We start from the raw sequence: 20,417 nt of genomic DNA, 5'->3' as shown, positions 1-20,417 counted from the left end.
TCAGTCTAGAGAAACACTTTCTACACAGAGCACACATTCTGCTTAAAAAGTTTGTCTGGCAAATTAAAATCCCGCCGCTGCCATTTCTCCTTTTAAGAAAACCCAGAGACGAAGGGGGACTTGCTATGACTGATTTGACACTATTACAAAGCAGCACAGCTCCGGGTAATAGTCGAGTGGTCCTACGAGAATCGGACAAACACTGGTTACATATGGACCGAGCGGTAGCCGGTCGGGTGATCTGGGACCTTATCTGGAAGCCGAAATCGGATCGCCCAGCAAATGCTTACATTAGTACTCCTACTAATACAGTTCTTCATACATGGAACGAGGTGCTGCGCCAGACTGAGTTCCCATCTCCATTCACCCCTATACATTATAATCCAGCGTTCCCCCCTGCACTAGAACCGGGTCCTTTTGATGCATGGAGGGAGGGGGGACGCCTCGCTCTCACACACTTATTCCGTAACTTGGATTTCCTAATATTTGAAAATTGTCAGAATACTTCCACTATCTCCAACTGCGCCACTGGGCCCTACAACCCGGGATTAGAGAAGGGGCGACGAGAGAACTCACACCTTTCGAACAATATTTGACAAAAGCAGACACAATCAAAGCAGCTGTCTCCTTCCTTTACGCACTTCTGTTACGCACCTTACCCTCCCCTCGTCCCCGATATCTTGAGTTTTGGGAAAGAACACTTGGCCAAGACATCACAGACACCCAGTGGAAAGCACTATGGAAGGACATACGACGCCACAATCACTCCCTGATGCAATGAGAGGCCCATTACAAAGTGCTCTATGTCTGGTACCTATACCCCACCAAACTTAAAAAGATCTTTCCCAGCACGACTGACCTATGCTGGCGAGGTTGCGGTCTTCTCGGCAATTTTTGCCACATATGGTGGGACTGTCCGGTCATTCGCCCTTCTTGCAATGAAATTCTCGCCCATATCAAAGACATTTTAGGTAACCCCATCCCAGACTCTCCGGCATTTGTGCTTCTAGGACTCAGAGACCCGGGGTTGAAGTATCAAACCTCGACAGACCAAGCCATTTTGTGGCTTTGTTTGGGTGCAGCCAAGCTGACTCTGGCCGCAGCCTGGAAGAAGCAGGAGGCCCCAGCCATGACGCAATGGCAGACACGCCTCTGGAGGGCATTAACCATGGAACGACTGAGCGATATTCACAGAGACACTTTTAAAAATTTTGAATACACATGGGGTCCTCTAGTGGAGTATTTATCCACTGGTCTACCAATGACTGTATGCTCCCCGAAGGTCAGGGCCCTCCATATTTTCCAATTCTAGAAAGCGCTCCGCTACACATCAGAGCGCCTCATAGGGTTCGCTTCCCCATCACTAGTCGCCCAGGGCCATATTTAGAATGAGTTAAACGAGCACAGCTCCTTGTTTTTTCCTTTATTCCTTTTTCTTTTAGTGTTTTGTTCCCACACAGTTGAGGGTTCATGCCCAGGTTCCCTTGCACGCTCAGCGTAAGCGGGTGCAGGAGTGTTATTTGGCAAAGGGACTGGGGTTTGGGGAGGGGGGCGGGATAGGGTTCCATGGGTGGGGCTATTTTAAGACGAATTTGCTGTTCGTAATATACTGGTAATGTGTATATGATTTCTTGGAGACCCTGGGACCCGTAATAACCGTGATACTCTGTAATCGGAATTAGTACTACTACAGCTGAATACGGAACGTATGATTCTATGCATTGCCATGTGCTGTGACAATTGTGATGAAAAATTCAATAAAAACAAAATTGAGAAAAAAAACATGAAATCACTTTAAAATCCACAGTTATAGCACAGTTAAGGTTAATTATTTAATCCAAAAAGGCAATAGAATTCCCCAGTGGTTAGCTCTGCAATCTGTAACTCACGCTCTAAATGCTGATGACATCACCCTTGATGTAAAAAATACAATTACAATATAAAGAAACCAAGTAAGCATTTTACCTCAAAATCTTGATACTGTTCTTCCGTTAAGGACTTCTTAGCAACAACCAGAACTCTCAAGCCTTCCCTGGCCATGTTACCACACTATAAAGAAAAAGAGAAAAACATACATAGGAGCTTGATGAAATAGTTCTCCCTTAAACAGGTGTCAAAACAACGATATACTATGTAAACGGACTAAATGCCTGCAAGCACCAATTCACAAGGCTGTTACCGCCCCGGGCCTTTTGTTGACAGCTGGTGGGGCACTGTTTATGCCAAAACCTAGTACATTGGCCCCAACACTTTCAGAGCTTCTCTGGCTTCTTAGTGTGATAGTGACCTAACTCCTAGCTGACAGGTGCCTTTTTCTGGACCCCCACTGTCACACAGTGAGGTCTTGAGCAGTAGAAGTGAGGTCTTGAGCAGCAGATTGAGATGTACCAGAATTCTCTACTGGGTGGTTTGAATACTTTCTGTAGACTGGTACATTTCAGGACTTTTCAGCACCCAGGTCAAATTGTTGAGCTCAAATATCTTTATTGAAATTATTATGAAGAATATCACATGTCAAACATATACAAAACATGTAAAAAAAAAAATATATATATCTTTATTGAATTTTGCAGTCAAGTAACACAATACAAATAATGTCACTTCTGAATGAAAGAAAGAAAATACAAAAACAAACAGTCACAGTATACATACATGTTTGATCCAGAGATCTTCCACGTGGAATGTACAGTATCAAGGGACTTTACAGTAAGGGGTAATGGCCACTACCAGGAGACAATTGCTCTAGTCATGAGTATACCTTTAAACATAGCAGAGGAACAATGAGTATAGACAGTTCCACAGAGGACCCCATTAGAACTGATCTTTTTAGTGCAATAACCCTAGTCACAACACAATTACAGTGCCCCAGGGAAGCCAACAGCGTGTCGCCACCGCCCCCCTGCCAGACCCATCTGGAGAAAAGAGGAAGGGGCGACAGGAGAACCAGTTAGGACTGAGTGGCAAGATACTCTTGATATAGGCCCCAGAAATTCTTGGGACGATTCCGGGGAGGGAGCAGTTCGCTATATAATTCATTTTATGTATTGCAGTATAACATGTCACGGGTCCACTGCACTATGCTGGGAGGGGGGCCTCGGGCCCAGTGCATCGCCACTACCCGCTTGGCCAATAGTAGCCTCATGTCAACTAAACATTGAATATTTTTACGAATGTGTTTGGAATAGCCGAGAAGCGCCAGCAGCGGATCAGGGTGCAGGCCCTCTCCCAAAATTTCACTAAGTTTCTGAAAGTTAACCGACCAGTAATCAGCCACCGCTGGGCACAACCAAGCCATGTGAAATAACCCAGCAGAGTCAAGGCTGCACCTCTGCACCTCGCAGAGTCACTAAACCCATATCTATAAAGCCGAAGCGGTGTGTAGTACACTCTATTGATAAATTTAAAGTGAATGAGGCGGTGCCGGCCATTCAAGGAGACGCGACGCGTGGCCTCGCAACAGCAGCGCCACGCGGCATCATCTAGGGCTCTATCTAAATCAGTCTGCCAGTCAAGTCTAGCTTTAGTGTAATGGTGCCTCCGATATTCCTGGGTAAGAGAGTAAATGTTGGAAACCACCTTACAGGGGGATTTCACTTTTAGCAAAAGTGTATAGGGAGCGCCATCTGGAGGCTCAGACAAGTCATCACCCAACATACTGCAGTGCCTGCCGCACCCTCTACTAGTGAAATAACGTCAGTGGAGTAACCTCTCGTCCGTCCGGGACGATGTCCTTCCACTCTCGCCTGACACCATCCACGAAGAAGTCGCCGATACAAGTAATATCAAGTGCTGCAAAGTGCATGTTGCACCCCCAACTCCTTAAGGGCGGCATGCAAGTACACAACTCAATGGGGGCTAAAGGAGAATATAATATGGTCGCAATTCTGAAATGTGGCTCAAACGACCAAAAGGTTTTTTTGTCTGTGGAAATTGCAATATGTGCCAGTTGGGTATGAACAAAACAACATGGTTTTCATATAATAATCAATACAAGTATGAGATTAATCATTTTTTGAATTGTCAGTCAACATATGTAATCTATGTAATTGTTTGCAACTGCTCTAAAATATACGTAGGCAGTACAGTCAGACAATTACGTGTACGAATCCAAGAACATAGGAGAGCATGCTCTAATAACCCATGTCTGTACGTCTGAATTGCCCAAATCAAAATTCAAGTTTCATGCAATTGATCAAGTTCTTGCTGATAGACGCGGGGGAAACAGGGAGTTACGACTCAGACAACTCGAGGCACTATGGATTTGTAAATTGAGATCTGTCACATTAGGGCTGAATTCTGACAATGAGATGCATTATTTGTTGTAAGTGGCATGTTAGACTCTACCATATTGAATACATCATTGTGAACCTACCATCAAACTGTGTTATCTAACAACATCACTGACATACCCTCTAAATATAGATTGTTGTCTTCGTGTTAAGCAGTTCAGATTATGTTAGTTGGATATGATATTGTCACCTGTTTGGTATCACAACTGTCCGTTTTGACATTATGGGTATTCTCTGGCTTTCGTCCATGCTGAAACATTTATATTGATTATAATCAGATTGTCATATACTTGGTCAGAATGTTGGTATTGACTATATATTGTGCAATGTTGGACCTAAGTGGATATTAAAACCCAGCATAGATGATTTCTTACATGCTCTTCACCTTTTTGTTTCTGGGTCTGTCTCTCTTTCCAGTGTCTTGTCCTTGTCTTCTACTCTTTCGAATGATGAACCTCTGGCTATAATGCTGTATGAATGGTGGTTACATCACTCAGAGTATCTGTGTCCTGTATTCTTGATTTGCTGTATCGTTGACGATTTCTTGGAGTTTGCGGATTGCATTCGCACTGTCGCCATGGGAAATGGGAATGATGAAAACAAGAACAGTTTCCCATGGGTGCCCGTATTAAATTTCAGTTAGGACATTTTGGTTCGCTGCATGTTGGAGGTTTCTTTGAGGTTTTTATGTTCGTGTTCACATTGTCACTACGTTGTGATAAAAATGGTGAAAATTAGAACATGATTGTGTAGCGTTGCATGTATACGCTTTGGTTCTTTGTGCCTGGGATGGAGTTGTCAAATTTGATAAAGTTTTGTTGAAACTTTTTGAATTTGTATCGCGAAGAAACTTATTGTTGACGTTCTATTTGTTTTTTGGTTGTTTATAACATTAAATAACTTCCGAGTTCAGGGTAGTGAGCTCGACTGTATCTATAGACTAACTCGTCTTGGGTTATGTGGCCATTGTTTTATTTCCGGTTCACACTTCGAAGATACCTAAATTTCTGTCATCTATGAAATAAGTCAAATAAATAAAAATAGGAGTTTTTTCAAAATGAGGAATTATGGCGCATTGCCACCTACGTATGTATCAGTTATCATTGGAGCAATAAAAAACCTTGTTACGGTTTGAGGAAGTAAATATGCCCATCCAATCAGGAAGACTATTTAAGGACACGTGGTACCTGACGCGTTTCCGACCTACGTTTGAAGAGCATTCGCGGTTCCGTGATCCTAGAACTAAGAGTGGTATGGAGTCGTTTGGATAAAGAATATTGAGTAAGTGTTGCTAGTACCTGCTAACATTAGAACTCGTGTCTTACGACTCACCTTAACAGGTGGCTTAATTGAACATTTGTAATTATAACGATGCAAGCACTTTTTAACATCGGAACGCGTGTCTTCTGATTCACCTCTATAGGTGGGCTAAGCGAACAGTTGTTACTATAATTTTACTCAGCTTGGCTGACATCACCTGAATGTCGTATGTTTACTATCTTTTTAAATATTGGCCTGCATAAACCCGTTAGACACCGATAACTTTGACACGGTGTTTAATACATTATATACGTGACTTTTCGTGAAGGCCTAATTTTAAGTCTTTTTGACTATATATCCTGATCAGGATGAGTTTTATAAAACGTCAATATTTATTTGGCGCGAAGGTTTATTTAAGGCGTATGGCTTTAAATAAATTAAATATGAAACATTAAGCTAAATTCTTTATCATTTATTTCTTTTTGGTGCTCAGATAAGAATTCACCAATCGAAGTGAATGGTTTTGGCTACTTCTGACTGTTTGGAGAAAAATAATTCTTCTTTTGATTGTGACCCATTGATGAATTTTCCGTTGGATTGATTTCTATTAATTGGGACACTTGATGAGACTTTTTCGTTCAAAAACAAAGGTACTATTGTACTACTATTGAGTGACTATTAATACAGTAAATAAGTGTTTTTTGGCATCTAATAAATAGCTGCATTGATTGTATTGTTACATATACGATTATGTTTTCTGACACAGTGATCCAAAGTTGATGTCAGGATAAACGTTAGGTTCTGGACTGGATCGGACTACACTCCAATCCTTGGTGAGATTTGTATGTGGATGTTTGTCCACTTGTGTTTTACTGATATACCTTTCAAACTTATTGGTTAATCAATCACGGAATTAATACTCAGATGTGGTAAGCCTGTTTGAGAATTCATAGGTCTCACTCGTTGCGTTTCTTGAGCACTTTATTTCTTGGTCTTTTGGTTTCTTTGGTTTCTTGGGTCCATGCACACGTGGTTTCTACGTTGTTCATTCTTTGGGCTTTTCCTGTGTTTTGTTGTTCTACATATACTTCGTATCGACTTTTCTATTGGTATATGGATTTTACCTAATAGTGTGGATGGTTTTTATGTCCTTTCTTCATTCATGGGCACTTTCCTTCTTCCCATCTAGTTTTTTTCTAGTTTTTTTCTTCTCTCTAACGATTCATTGTATTTTACTTCATTTATAATTTGTCGGCACCTACATTTCTCGACCATTATTTATGGTAGAGGATGACTTGAATTATTTAGCTGTCACTAAAAATCAATGGTTTTTGCGCAATGTGACCAACATTCACTTTTTGTTGGTCACATTATATTAAATGCAATATTGTATTGTAATATAATTTTATCAATATCATTTTTCTGAAAAATGTATGTTGTTCTCTACAGCCCCGAGGAAGCCCGCTGTTGGGCGAAACGCGTTGGCTGTTTCTCTGCTGCTTGCTCAACCTACAACAAATTAAAAGAACTTATTCTTTCTTTATGTATACTTGTTTTTGAAATACGTTATGTACCATCATTATTGTCACTCCTTGTTTTGCCTCTCTGTTAAAGGAATTTGGTGTTCAAACGTATATGGCCCATGGATAGTGGACCTCAGAGGTGGGCAATCAGAACTATATCTATCATTGACACTGTCGTGTATAGTAGGGTAGTGCAGCTGTGGCTTTCCCCAACTATCCATTTGCTTCATATTATAATATGGTCGCAGCCTGCTTCTTCAAAATATTAGACCATGCGTGTGTAGTGGTGTTAATAGAGTCCAACACCCCCGAGCGTCTATGAGGTGCCTTAAACAAGGATGAAGCCAGTTAAGAGGGCGCAGCCGCAACCCTCTATATATGCAAGTGAGGCGGGGGATTGCTGATGCAGCCAGTGATACACCAGCATACATTGGGCTGCGTAGTAGTAGAGTTCTAAATCTGGGGCGCCCAGACCTCCCATGGAGTAAGGTAGTGTTAAAATCTCGGCGGACTCGTGGTTGCTTACCAGCCCAGGCGCCAAGGAGTGATTTAATACATTTAAAAAAGGGGGGGGTGGGGGAGTATCATCGGTATGTTGCAGAACAGGAATAAAAATCGAGGCAGCACTACCATTTTCATCAAAGAGACTCGGTCCATGAAAAAATAAAGGCAGGCGTATCCATCTGCCGACATAGTCCTCAAGTCTGGCCACAGCTCTACCATAGTTGTCATGGAACACCACTTCAGAGTCAGTGTGGACTTGTATGCCTAGGTAGCGCACCGAGTCAGTAGTCCACTGTAACAGAAAATCTAACTTGACGGTGTGAGAGGAAAAATAACGGACTTAGCCCAATTTACTCAGAGGCCAGGAACTCGCCATAAAGCAACACCTCCCTCAAAACTGGGGAGAGGTTAGATTAAGGATCTCTAAGATATAGCAGGGTGTTGTCTGCATAAGTGGAGATGATTAGATTGTACCCGGGGAACCGAATCCCGCAATGGATATGGTACTCACGTAGTGCACACCCCAAGGGCTCAGCCACGATGGCATAGAGGAGCAGCGACAATGGGCACCCCTGTCGAGTGCCCCTGGAATTTTGAAAAGGAGATGTGACTAAATTACCCACTCTGACCCTTGCGGTAGGGGAGTTGTACAAGACGGAGACCAAGTTGGAAAATCGCTCTCCCACCCCCATTCGCCTCAGGACTATCATAAAATCCCACTCAATCGAGTCAAAGGCCTTCTCGGCATCTAAGAATATCGCGTCTGCCTTGACTTCAGTCTTGGTATGTTGGATAGCCACAAAAACTGTGTGCAGATTAAGGGTGAGCATGCAACCGGGCACAAAGCCATCCTGTTCGGGACAGACCAGGACAGGAACCAACGGGGCCAAGCGATTGGCGATAACTTTTGTGAAAAGCTTTGTGTCCACATTCAATAAGGAGAATGGTCTATACGATCAGCATTCATCAGCGGGATTGCCCGGCTTTGGAAGGGCGACCAGCAGAGCCTCACGCATCGATGGCAGCATCATACTACTCTCACTCATCTCCTCGAACAAGGATATCAGGTGGGGGACCAGGAGACCCCTAAATTCCTTGTAAAAGGCTACAGTGAGGCCGAACTGCCCGGGAGCGCTCCCTGCCTTCATGGATTTGAGTGCCTCATTGATTTCCCATGCCTCGAATGGTCTCATCAGGTATTCCCTGTGCCCGTCTTCCGGCCAGTGGAGCTTGATATTTTCCAAATAATCTACCATTCTGTCACCCCCCACACCGATTGGTGGGACAGATATAGCTCAGAATAATAATCCCTAAACCTATTCTCGGTAGCCTCGGAGTCATATATAAGGTCGCCTGCATCTGTACGAATTTCTGTAATGCCAGTAGTCTCGCGTCTACCCTTCAGGATGGACGCGAGTGTAGCGCCCGGGCGCTTCCGCTCAACGTACGTTTTGGTAACTGCATATTTGCTGAGAAATTTTACCTCTCTGTCTGCAGCATCGTGATATTCTGCTAGCTTGACTTTTAATTCTGCTGTCCCCAGATCAGCAAGTCCCGTCTGAACCTCCTGTTCGAGAGTAGCTAGTTCCCTCTCCAGGGATGTCAGCCTATTCCTGATGGACCGGAGCACTCCAGAATGCTTAGAGATAGCAATTCCCCTTATGTACACTTTGAAGGCTTCCCATGTCGTGGAGAACTTTGAGACAGAGCCTATATTAGTGTTGAAGAAAACCTCAATAAATTCAGCTAATTCTTCTCTGAACACGGTGTCGAGCAAGGAATAAGGCGTGAACCGCCAGGTAAAGGGTGCTGGCCGTTTCGACGGAGTCTCGAGACATAGTTGAAATGGGGAGTGGTCTGAGTATGAGCGTGGGTGGAGTTTACAGCTATGGATAGCAGCGGTGAGGAGGCCGGAGGCAAACTAGTAATCGATCCTAGTGTATAGATTGTGAGGGGCAGAGTAGTGGGTAAATCCCCCATGTCCCCTATTTCTGGAGAGCCAGACATCAAACAAATTGAGCATCTTCCACGGCTCTAGCCGCGCCTGACTGTCTCTGCGTCAGAACCCCAGAGCGGTCTAGCACCGGATCGAGTAGACAATAAAGATCACCACCCCAAAGCAGTGGAAGGGGTGCCCAGTGCCGCATGTGTGTCAGAAAGTCTCTGAAAAATTGCGGGTTGTCAAAATTCGGGTCGTATACATTGACAAGTACGAACTTCATCCCCCTCCCTTTGATTTTAGAGATAACAAACCACCCCTCCCTGTCCGTTATCAAAGCTTCCAGGGATATGCCATCTTTAGTGTTGACCCATGTCAGTACCCCTCGGGCGTGTGTAGAGAAGCCGGCAGCATGAAAGGTGCCATGAAGACGCCTATGGGTGAGCATCTGTGAATCAGTGGGCAGATGGGTCTCATGCAGGAGCGCGATGTCTATGTTATGTCTATTGAGGTAGGAAATCACTTTCCTAGTTTTCCAGAAGTCATTGAGGCCCCTTATGTTCCAGTTCAATAGCTTCAAGCCATCACCTTAGTGACCGTGCATAAAATTGGCCCATGTGGTATAGGGAATACGACAAGATATTCTTGAATCTGAGACACTCTTACTGCATTACGAAGATCCCATGTGTATAATGTGTGCAAAAGAAAACAAACAACAAACATTGCTTGACAAAAAGACAACTAAAAAGCCAATAAAACGCGACCCGACCTGCCCCCCACCCACGCCATGCAATTCCCAACTGAGCAATAACGATACCCTCCCACCCGCCACCCTTCCCAACAAAACCCATACAACAGTTAAACTATTTCAGTGAGTAACAGACAGGGGCAGATGTTACCCTCACCGCACAATTGTGAGAAAAAAGAAAGCAAATGAAAATTGCAAAAGGGAAATGATACGTCTGCCATCAATAACAATTCCGTAGCATCCATGCGGAACATGAAAAAAAGCAGGATAGTCAGCATGCCCCCCCCGCCCCCGCGCCCGAAGTGTAAAGATAACTGTGATGCACAGTAACAAAGAGGTGAAACCAATCTCATAAATGAACAGGAGACGCTAAACTATACTTGCGGTACACTGGATACATGGGCGGATTAGAGAAGGCACCAGGATACAGGCAAAAAGTCTTAGGTTAAGCAAGTCTAAGCCCTGCAATGAGTTCCATTCCATCGAAGTTCGGCGGGGGACACTTCAGTCCTCGTCCCCAGCAGTACCTCCGGACGCCTCCCCTAGCTACTCGGAGTCCTGACTGTGCCCGGCTGTTTTACGAAGGTCCTTCATGCCTTCTTGAGTGATTTGGGGTCTAGGAAGATTCTGGACTGACCATTTAAGTTGACTCTCAGCCTAGCTGGGTAAAGCATTGCATATTCAATGTTTTAATCACGTAATCGCCTTTTTAGGGGAGCAAGCTGACGCCTGGCTTCCTGAACCTTCGACATGAAGTCTGGAAACAGGGAGATCGCAGAGACTTCGAATTGGAGGGCGCCTTTCGTTCTTGCATGCTTCAGGGCTGCGTTCCTGTCTCTGTAGTTCAGGAGCTTAGTGATCACTGGTCTGGGTGGACCCCCTGGAGAGGCCTAGGGCCAAGCGATCTGTGAGCCCGCTCCGCAACAAACATATCTGAAAATATCTTGCGACCCAGGAGTGTGACCAGCAGTTTTTGGTAAATACCTCCATATTGCCAGTGGGCGTTGTTTCCGGCAGTCCCATAATGCGCAAGTTACTCCTCCTGGACCTCGCCTCTAAATCTTCTGTCTTCTCCTGCAGGGCAGCTATTCTCTTTGCAAGTAATTTTTGTGCCGTACTGACCTCAGTTTGCGCCTTCTCGACCTCAGTGACCCTTCTTTCAGTCATATCAATCCGTTCGCCATGTTTGTCAAGGCGTTCTGACATTCTGTCCATCCGGTATGCAAGTGTCAATCTTGCTGTTGATGGTGGAGAGACTTTTCTGCATTGCCGCTAGGATTTGATTTAGGTCAACCGCTGCTTCCTCGGACACTTCCTCGCGATCGTCGGTGGGAAGGCCGGCATCTTCCACCTCTTTAGTCCTCGACTTGCGCTGCTCAAATTGAAGTTTCGGCTGTGTTTTGTCTACCCTGCCCATCGTATATCGTGAAGCCAACTTGGCTGTGCTCTAGGGGGACAGCCACACCACTCCCAGAGTAACAGGGCAAGTTATATTCCGCCCCTCACCGGTTAGGGGCTCCCAACACGATGGGAAAAGATCACCAGGCTTCGATGCGTATGACGTGCAAAGATCACTAGGGGCCCCACACCGCAATTTCCAGGTATTGCAGACAAGGCACAACAGATACTAGGGCTGACGGAAGGCGAAGGATGTGCAGCGCAGGCGATGAGATCAGGCCACAGAACAGGGGTCACACACCAACAGTGATGAAGGAGTCGCCCCGCGGGCATTGTTCAATAAGGTAGAAGGCCAACAAGGTAGGAAGAGTGCGGGGAATGCAGCACAGATCTGCGAGGACATGGGCAGTCTTGTGGGGAAGCTCCAATGAAAAAGATACTTGATGAATTACACAGGGAGTCCCTGGGTGCCACCCCAGCCGACCCCCAGTCACCTCCGGGAAATGATAGCCGTTGGGGAGATATGATCTCTGTTGTCCCTATTGGGAAGGAGCCATGGGAGCCCACCAGCGCAGACAATGAGAAGGGGAAAATAATGGGAGGAGGTGTCCATCTCCCCTCTTGTGTGGCGCAGGCTCCAATACACTGACAAGGGCCTCTCCTCACCCACCCCCCTGGGAATGTCAGGCAGATGACCAGAAACCCAGGTGTATAGCAGGGGTCCACTCGTCGCCCAAGGGCAGCCGGTGCTGGGGACACCACAAGCCTCCCTCTACTCGTTGGAGGATGTTGGGTGGCGTGCCCCCCCCACAAACCGCTGCTTTGCCGTTGGCGCTAGTGCGTGGCAGGCACCCAGGGCCTGCCGCAGGGCCTCCAAGGGCAGCAGCTGTAAAGCTAGCCCCTCCGCATGCCGCCCGAAGCCGCCAGAACACCTCACGGTCAATTGTTGCCGTGCTCAGGAGTCCCTCCACGCTTCTTGGGCAGGCGGTGCAGCCCGCACAGCACTCCGTGTGGCCAGTCTTACCACTCCGCGACGCTGCACTCAGCACCTTGGCAGGCCCGCAACTCAATCAATGTCTGCCGGGGGACTCACACAGTACGAAACACGTCCAGCACCGCACTGGGGGTACGGTACCCCAAGGCGAGGCCCCGGCCCAGCTCAGACCTCCTGGGGCAAGGGCGGGTACGCAGGCATGGAGTCCACTGTGTCCAGTGACCCAGGACGAGGCGCAGCACAGCCCAGAGCCAGCAGGCCCCAGGCGGGCGAAGGCAGGAGAGGCTGCAATGCAGACCAGCGCACCGAGCGCATGAGCAGGCCCCAGCGAGCCACCTCGTCTAGCCTGAAGCGGACTCGATGAAAGTCACTCTGGGCGCCGTCGATGGTGCAGGCAGTCCTCTGACACAGCTGTGAGAATAATTTCCAGTTATGGACGCAGGATAAGTGAAGGATTAATGAGATGGCACACAGAGCTCACGCAGTGAGTGGTCATCTTCGGCTCAGGCAAGCTCCGCCGCCCACAAAAAATTGAAATATAATGACAGAAAACTAAGCATAAATTGAGTGATATATACGAAATAGAATTACACTAAGATTATGTAATAAAATATAATTAACGTAGAATAAAATAAATGTGGGCAAAAAGAACTGTATAGAAGAATATTTAGAATTTTACAATGATAATTGTTGCCAATAGTGTAATTCTTCAGAAAACATTTCAGAGAATGAAGCAAACATTAAAATATGTTTATTGTCTATAGGTTACCAGAATAACTGATGTGAAAGAGGAGATTTCATTAAGTTTGATACGGAGACCACAAAACATTTTCTATAAAAAGTGACCCAAGATTACAGAGTATGAACAGAAAAATTACTAGCAATGTTCCCATTCAAAGTTAAAGACATTTAATATTTTGACTTGAGTAGCTGATAATAGGAATGTAAGTGCCACTTCATATTAAATAATAATAGAAAACAAATATCATCAAAGATGAGTGAAATCTTTTGAATTATTTCCCAAACTGACACCTAAAATTGTAATATAACACGCATTCAACTAATATATTACTCAATAAACAAGTTGCATCAATACAATGCCAACATAAAGGAGAATCAGCCAATTTAGCTTTGTATAATTTTTCAGGTGCATGGAATCCATATATCAGTTTCATAAAGAGCCACAGGAAATATTCTTGAAATGTTATGGAGCAAGATTTTTTTGCATTATTCGGCAGAGAGAGCCAACGATAAAATATCATCTAGAAAACGTATTCACCAAACAGGTTAAGATATGGGAACTACATTTCTTATACATTTTAGAGACTAAATGACTCGAGTCTTGAAAAATGTTAAGGGATAATATGGAATATGGAATTCTAGCCACTGCTACCACCATAGGAAAAGCATTTAGTAATTTATTACACAGTAATTCATATTAAAAGAATTAATTACCTGAAAATATTTAACATTTAGCAGGTTTTTAAAATAATGAAAAACACTTGCTTGGCATATATCATGCAGAAAAAATACCTGCTCTAATTCACAAATAATTCAAAAATTGTATAATTTTCTGAAACTTCAATTGCGGATTATACCAAAGTGAGAATATTTTCGGGATAAGCAATCATAGCATGAAATAAACAATCATACTGTAAAAGTGCAGGTCTTGTTTGTGTTCCTTATTATTCGAATAACAAATTAATTTTACTAAATGTAGATAGTAAAGCTGCTAAAGAAAGAGGTCTGAGCAGGATTTATAGTAAGCCATTTAGGTTCCCCTTATAAAGCAATTATCCTCCAACCATCATATACTGACAGCTACCAGAAAGAAAAATTATATTAGAGAAATCTGGAAATCCTAGTCCTCTATTAATTTTAGTTTTTTTAAGCTCAATGTACCATGTCGTAAACAAACTTTGAGATAAGTTTATATATCATTGAGAATAAATTAGCCGGAATTTATTCAGGTAGCACAGAAATTAAATACAGTATTTGGGTCATGAGAACCCGTTTCTGCTTCAGTTCTCCCACTCGAGGTGAGATATAGAATTTACCTTTAGTAATTTGCCTTTAATCTTTTGCAAGATAATATCACAATTTGTAGCTACAGTATCTCTGATAGCATTAAAGAAATGAATACTCAAATACGCTGATGAGTGACTACACCATGAGGTATCAGAAGCAGATATGTCATGAGTACAATATGCATTCAAATGAAAGAATTCCGTCTACATTCGATGTATATTCAGATAGTAAAAGTGTCTTTAATTTGTAATATTTGTGGTAAAGTATGCTATGATTTATCAGCAAAAAATAAAAAAACTTCTCCATATGCTAACATTGTTAAACCTAGATCAGCTGCAGTGATGCCCTTAATGTGGATTTACAAATTAAGCACAAAAAAGTTCAATTGCTAGTAAGAATACAATTGGGGTTAGGAGACATCACTGTCTTATTCTTGTGTATTTTTATAAAAGAATATGATGTAAAGTTATTAACATAAGTTCTGGCAAGGGTATGTGCGCATATAGCTTTAACTATGTTCAGAAAATTTAAACTAAACTGGTAAAACTGTTAGGATTTAAACAAAAATTCCCAATTAATTTAATGAAAAACCTTTTTGGCACCTCAGCCATAAGGCCAAGAGGAGATTTAAAGTACTTTGATAGCATATAACAAAGTATTGTGATATTATATGAGGAATACCTAAATTTCATGGTTTGGGAGCATTCTAGATAGTGTACTTGCCAACTTTTTAAATGTGTTTTATACTCCTGATTAAGAAGAGAAATAGATATATAATTTAATACGGATAAGGGGTCTTGATCAGGTTTGGGAATAACAGCCACTAAAGCATCTCAAACAAATCCATCCATTGCTCCTTTTTTTGTGATATGTCTTCTATAAAGTCAATAAGAATGAAGATACTTTGGATAAAATTCTTTATAAAATTTGATCAGGACAGAGATTTACCAGAGTGGCTTGATAATAATATTTTTTTTCCACAGAAAAATGTAAAAGGTTAAACTAATAATGATCTATCTTTTATAGAAACTTGTAGGCAGGTTACAAGGAGAAAAGAAGTAATCTATTATTTGATCTTGAAATGGAAAAGATCTACAATGCAACTGTGTATTAAAAAAACAAGTACTTATTAGCAATATATTTTGAACTTGTTAATAATTCACCTTGTGAACATCTTATAGCATGAACTTGGTTGCAAGCTTTCATTATTCACAAATAATTGGCTAAAGGTTACAAGATCTGTGGCAACAGTAATACTATTTTGCTTTTTATTACATTGCTTTTTTTTCAAAACACCTTATTAAACTAATAACATATATTTTGTATTTTAAATTTGTATCTATTGTCCCTTGGAGTGATAAAAATGTCCTAAATTTAGCAATTCTTGTAATCTAATACATTGAGCTATTAGGGCATAACCTGAAATGTCCATCAATTCAATTTTAGGGGATATAACTAAGTTACAAAAATTGTGAGATAAGAGGTAATCGATTCTAGAGTATGAAGAAAATCTTTATTTGTGGAGTAATACAATCTCTAATTTTCTAATTGTCTACAGGTTTAGTAGTATTTAAAGAGGTTTTTACCAGTTACAATGCCTTGGAGGATTTAAACTTCACCGTTGAGAGTCTATTAATGGGTATATTCTTAAATTAAAACCTTACACGCTATAAGGGGTATATTACCAACTTTAATCATTTATTTAGTAACATTTTTCCAAAAACTTGAGTCATTGTTAATTGGTGCATATAAGTTAACAAAATGGCCAACGAATTTGTAAATGTTACCCTTAGCATATATAAATCTACCATCAGCATCACTACGTTACTGCAGAATTTTAACAATTGATTTCATAGCAAATAACCTAGAACAACTCAATTGTTCAGTCATATAGCATTTGACAAAATAATATTCTTTGTAGATAAATTGGTATTTTCTATATGAGTTTCTTGCCAATTGCAAATAACAAATATTAATGTTATACCTATGTAAACATTAAGAAAACTTTCTTTATTTTAACAGAATGTTCTAAACCTTTGAGTTTTAAGGAAATAATTGTAATAATATGACATGAATCTATATTTGCTACTTAACATAATTACAACTTCTCCTACTAACAATCAAACCGATATAATTGATAAATGACATTTAAAGTCCACATAAAAAGAGACAGCAACATGAAATCAGATCTTCATAAGGATATAAGGACCGTATAAGTCAAACATACAGAAATCAGAAGAGTACAGCAAGAATATCACTGTAGATTACCCACAAGAGATACAATACAAAGATAGAAATGTAATAGGAGGAAGCAATGATGAAATGCATCATAATCACAATAAGAATAATTAAGGAGGTCTATAAATCATCAAAGTTTGGACTACCATCAAAGAGGGTGTGTAAAGCTTCAAGTAAGCAGCTAAATAATTTAGAGATGTAAAAGATTTGGAAAAGACACCCTTTAAAATGTTCACAGTTGCAGGGTCTAATAATTTATGTTTATAGATACCTTATTGAAGACAATATTTAATAAGAGAAAATTATTTGCAAACTCCCAGCTGTTTCTTTAGCACAGCCTTGATGTATATACGCCTTGCTGCCATCAACCTAGAGTGAAGGAATTTAAATGACTGCTTTTTTAAATAAAACAATATAATAGAGTAAAACTTTGTAGTAATGGACTCCAGACTGGTAGAGGTATTTCATGATGGTTTATTGTAAGTTGTTAAGTAGCCTGGAACAAGCCCCACCAGGAGCAGCCAGCAGGCAGCTCAGCCCCATCATAACGGTGGCTTATCTTCAACCAGCACCCAACATTTCGTAGTGCATCACAGTGCAGAGGCATTCCACTAGAAGGGCATGAAGTGGGTAAAGGCATAGATAGGAATATACAATAGGCAGGATACAACAAACTTTAAAGGTTGTTTGCCTAGGTTTCACTGCCTTTAGTTTCTACTGTGATAATACACTACAAGCCTTATCAATCTCAAACTACTATAAATGTTATATTCAATATGTTAGATAAAAGTTTCCAGGTAAATATTGCAGCTTAGTTCTTATATGTTTTCTAAAAAATAAGAAATGTGAAGTTTATACTACTTGCATTGTCGAGCTCAGTTAACATTTTCTGCATTGGTGTTAGCCTTTTTATTTATGGAATACATTGAGCAGAGCCTAAAGGACAGGGGCCATCTTGGTGAACCCGCATATTGAATTCATCAAACACTGTAGAATATTTCTGTGAACTCTCATCGTGCAGTAACTGGCAAACATGGAATGTGGGTTGCATTCCTATGAAACCCACTTGTTCATCAAAATTACAGGATATCATTGTACACATATTGGGGTCTCAATGAATGCTTGAGGCTATCAAAAACAGGATGCATCAGAATTGGTTGGTGTTCGACTAGAGTGCTACAGAGCTGATTCTCAATACCACTGCCTACAGGAGGATTGGTGACTCCACTATTCCTGTACCCAAGAAAGTAATGATCTGATGAGTATATTCTGTCCAGCAGTTTTTTATAGAGGGCCATATTAACAAACCAACTAAAACTGGGGCTTTATATAAGACTCTTAGCGCAGATGAGTCCATATCATTGCAAAAATGGGAGGCTGGCAACTGTGAGATTCATTTTAAGCACTATATCATTAAATTTGAAGGACTGTTAGTTGGTGGCCTGGAGCAGCTCATTAATACAAATAAAAAAATAAAAACATGGAATAAGGATGATGACAAGTGAGGCCCATAAATGCATTACCTAAAAAGATTGTCTTGACCTCCTATGAGGTTCAGACAGTAAAAATATGTAACTCGCTCTCTCAAACTGTGAGGCAGCATCCCACACTGAAAAGCTTTGCAAAGAGTAAAAGCTCACCTAATTTGCCACAAGAAGCTCAAATTCAAGTCTCACTTGCTACAAGCGGCTTGACATCAGAAGGTTTAGCAAATACAAACATCAATTTGGATATGGGACACCTGAATCATTCAGGCACAAGAGTGTTCCGACAGATAGTGTATGTAAACATCTGTCATAGAGGATTAAACAAGGGGGAATTTTTTTATTTATTAAAATTTTTTATTTTTTATTTTACAGAGTTTTATATAGCGCGAACTTGACCCAAATCGGGTGTCAGAGCGCTTTACAAAACACCAGATGCATTACATGAGGATACATTCTTTTTTGTTAGGCACGGGTAGATTAAGTGATTTGCCCAGAATCACAGGATGTTCAGCGTCATTGCCGGGACTCGAACCCAGGTCCCCAGATTCGAGGTTGACTGCCCGAGCCGTTAGGCCAACTCCTCTCCCCAATTCTACTTAATTCTAATGAAAAATGAGAAGTCAATCTACAGAATAAAGTGAAATGTTAAAACAGGACTTACAGCTAAACACGTACTGTACACTAGGTTTAGGTAGGGATATATTTTTTTTGTAAAACAGCATTTATTTTTGTCAGTTCCATTTTGAATCCAAAGTTGCTTTTATAAACACCCATTTAACTAGGGTCAGGATTCAGTGAGCAGAAAATGTTACGTTTACACTCGCAACACAACCTAGGTTATCCTGGAGATCACAGAGGGCAAAGGAGCAACTAAAAACAAGTTAAGTGCCAGGTCAAATTTGATTTGTGATTTCAATAAAGGCCTTGGTTTTTTTAAGTTAGGGAAACGCTTACAAAGGTCCACTGGTTTGAGTATAACATTATTTGGTATATTTAGAAAGGGACATGTGAATAATTGAAAAATAAACTGTTTCAGGCCTCCTGTACATTGCTACTCTCCTGACGAAATTGAAATCACATTACTCTATAATCTACAATACCATTGTTTTCCAAGGGTTATTTTGGTGGTTTAATTTCGTTGATTTTAAAGAATGACAGTCTTGCAAGTGCAATCAACAATACTTCAAATTATCGCTATCTATTCAGGTACAAAAAATTATAAGGAATATTATTCGGATTCATCCTAACAGATCTGAAATGTATGTATCTTTTGTTCAAGCCTAATGTAATTTTAATAAGTAGCAACGATGGACATTCTATCTTAAATACTAAATATGTTCTGCATATGTTGTGTCTTTTGACAAACCAATGAATATTTTTATTGCAAATTGAGTGGCACAAAGCAACTCCTGATGTGATATGCTCTTGACCATGTAATCTGCTCAGATGTTATAATACCCTAGAAAAAAATATAAAATGTTGTTGTGATGCTTAGCCTTTTTCACAGAATAATAAGCAAAGCTGTTACAAAAAAGAGAAGCAGCAAAACAGAGTGGTAAAGAACCAAAATAAGTAAAATATAAAGGAAATCTGTAGATTGTTTTCCTGACTATTGGCTTCAGACAAAATGCATTGGATTCATCTTTCATGAACATCCTATCTGTCACTAGATAACAGAATGTTCATTATTAAACTGTCGGAAAACAAGAGGGAGCTTCCTTTTTGGATACGGCTGCCAAAGAGAACTCCAAAAGCCATTTTTTACCCATAGTATTAATTGTCCACATATGCAGGTGCTAAGTTGTTGTTTTAAGAGTGAAACAATGAGGTAGCATCATTGTTCATTCAAGGGAAGAGATGGTTCAGCGGGTGGTGTAGAAATAGCAGTCCAGAAGGTGGAATGACGCGGACAGATGTTTTTCATACCTCACTGTCGTATAAATGGACTCATTTGCAGCCAGTATCCCATTCTTGTAAGGGAAGTGTTTCTTTCAATACAACATGGTTCT

At 41.4% G+C, this 20,417-nt stretch overlaps 1 protein-coding gene across 1 annotated transcript in view; it reads right to left on the bottom strand.

Annotated features, from left to right (window-relative positions):
• The window catches only part of ATP9A (ATPase phospholipid transporting 9A), a 555,816-nt gene that overhangs the window by 158,260 nt on the left and 377,139 nt on the right, over positions 1 to 20,417 (bottom strand). The window contains exon 17 of the mRNA XM_085619138.1: positions 1,966 to 2,049. Within this exon, the coding sequence (XP_085475264.1) occupies positions 1,966 to 2,049 (84 nt within the window). The remainder of the gene's footprint in view (positions 1 to 1,965; positions 2,050 to 20,417) is intronic.

This window comes from Triturus cristatus, chromosome 7 (assembly GCF_964204655.1).
Source record: "Triturus cristatus chromosome 7, aTriCri1.1, whole genome shotgun sequence".
Lineage (NCBI taxonomy): Eukaryota > Metazoa > Chordata > Amphibia > Caudata > Salamandridae > Triturus > Triturus cristatus.
This window is presented reverse-complemented; position numbering and strand designations above follow the sequence as displayed.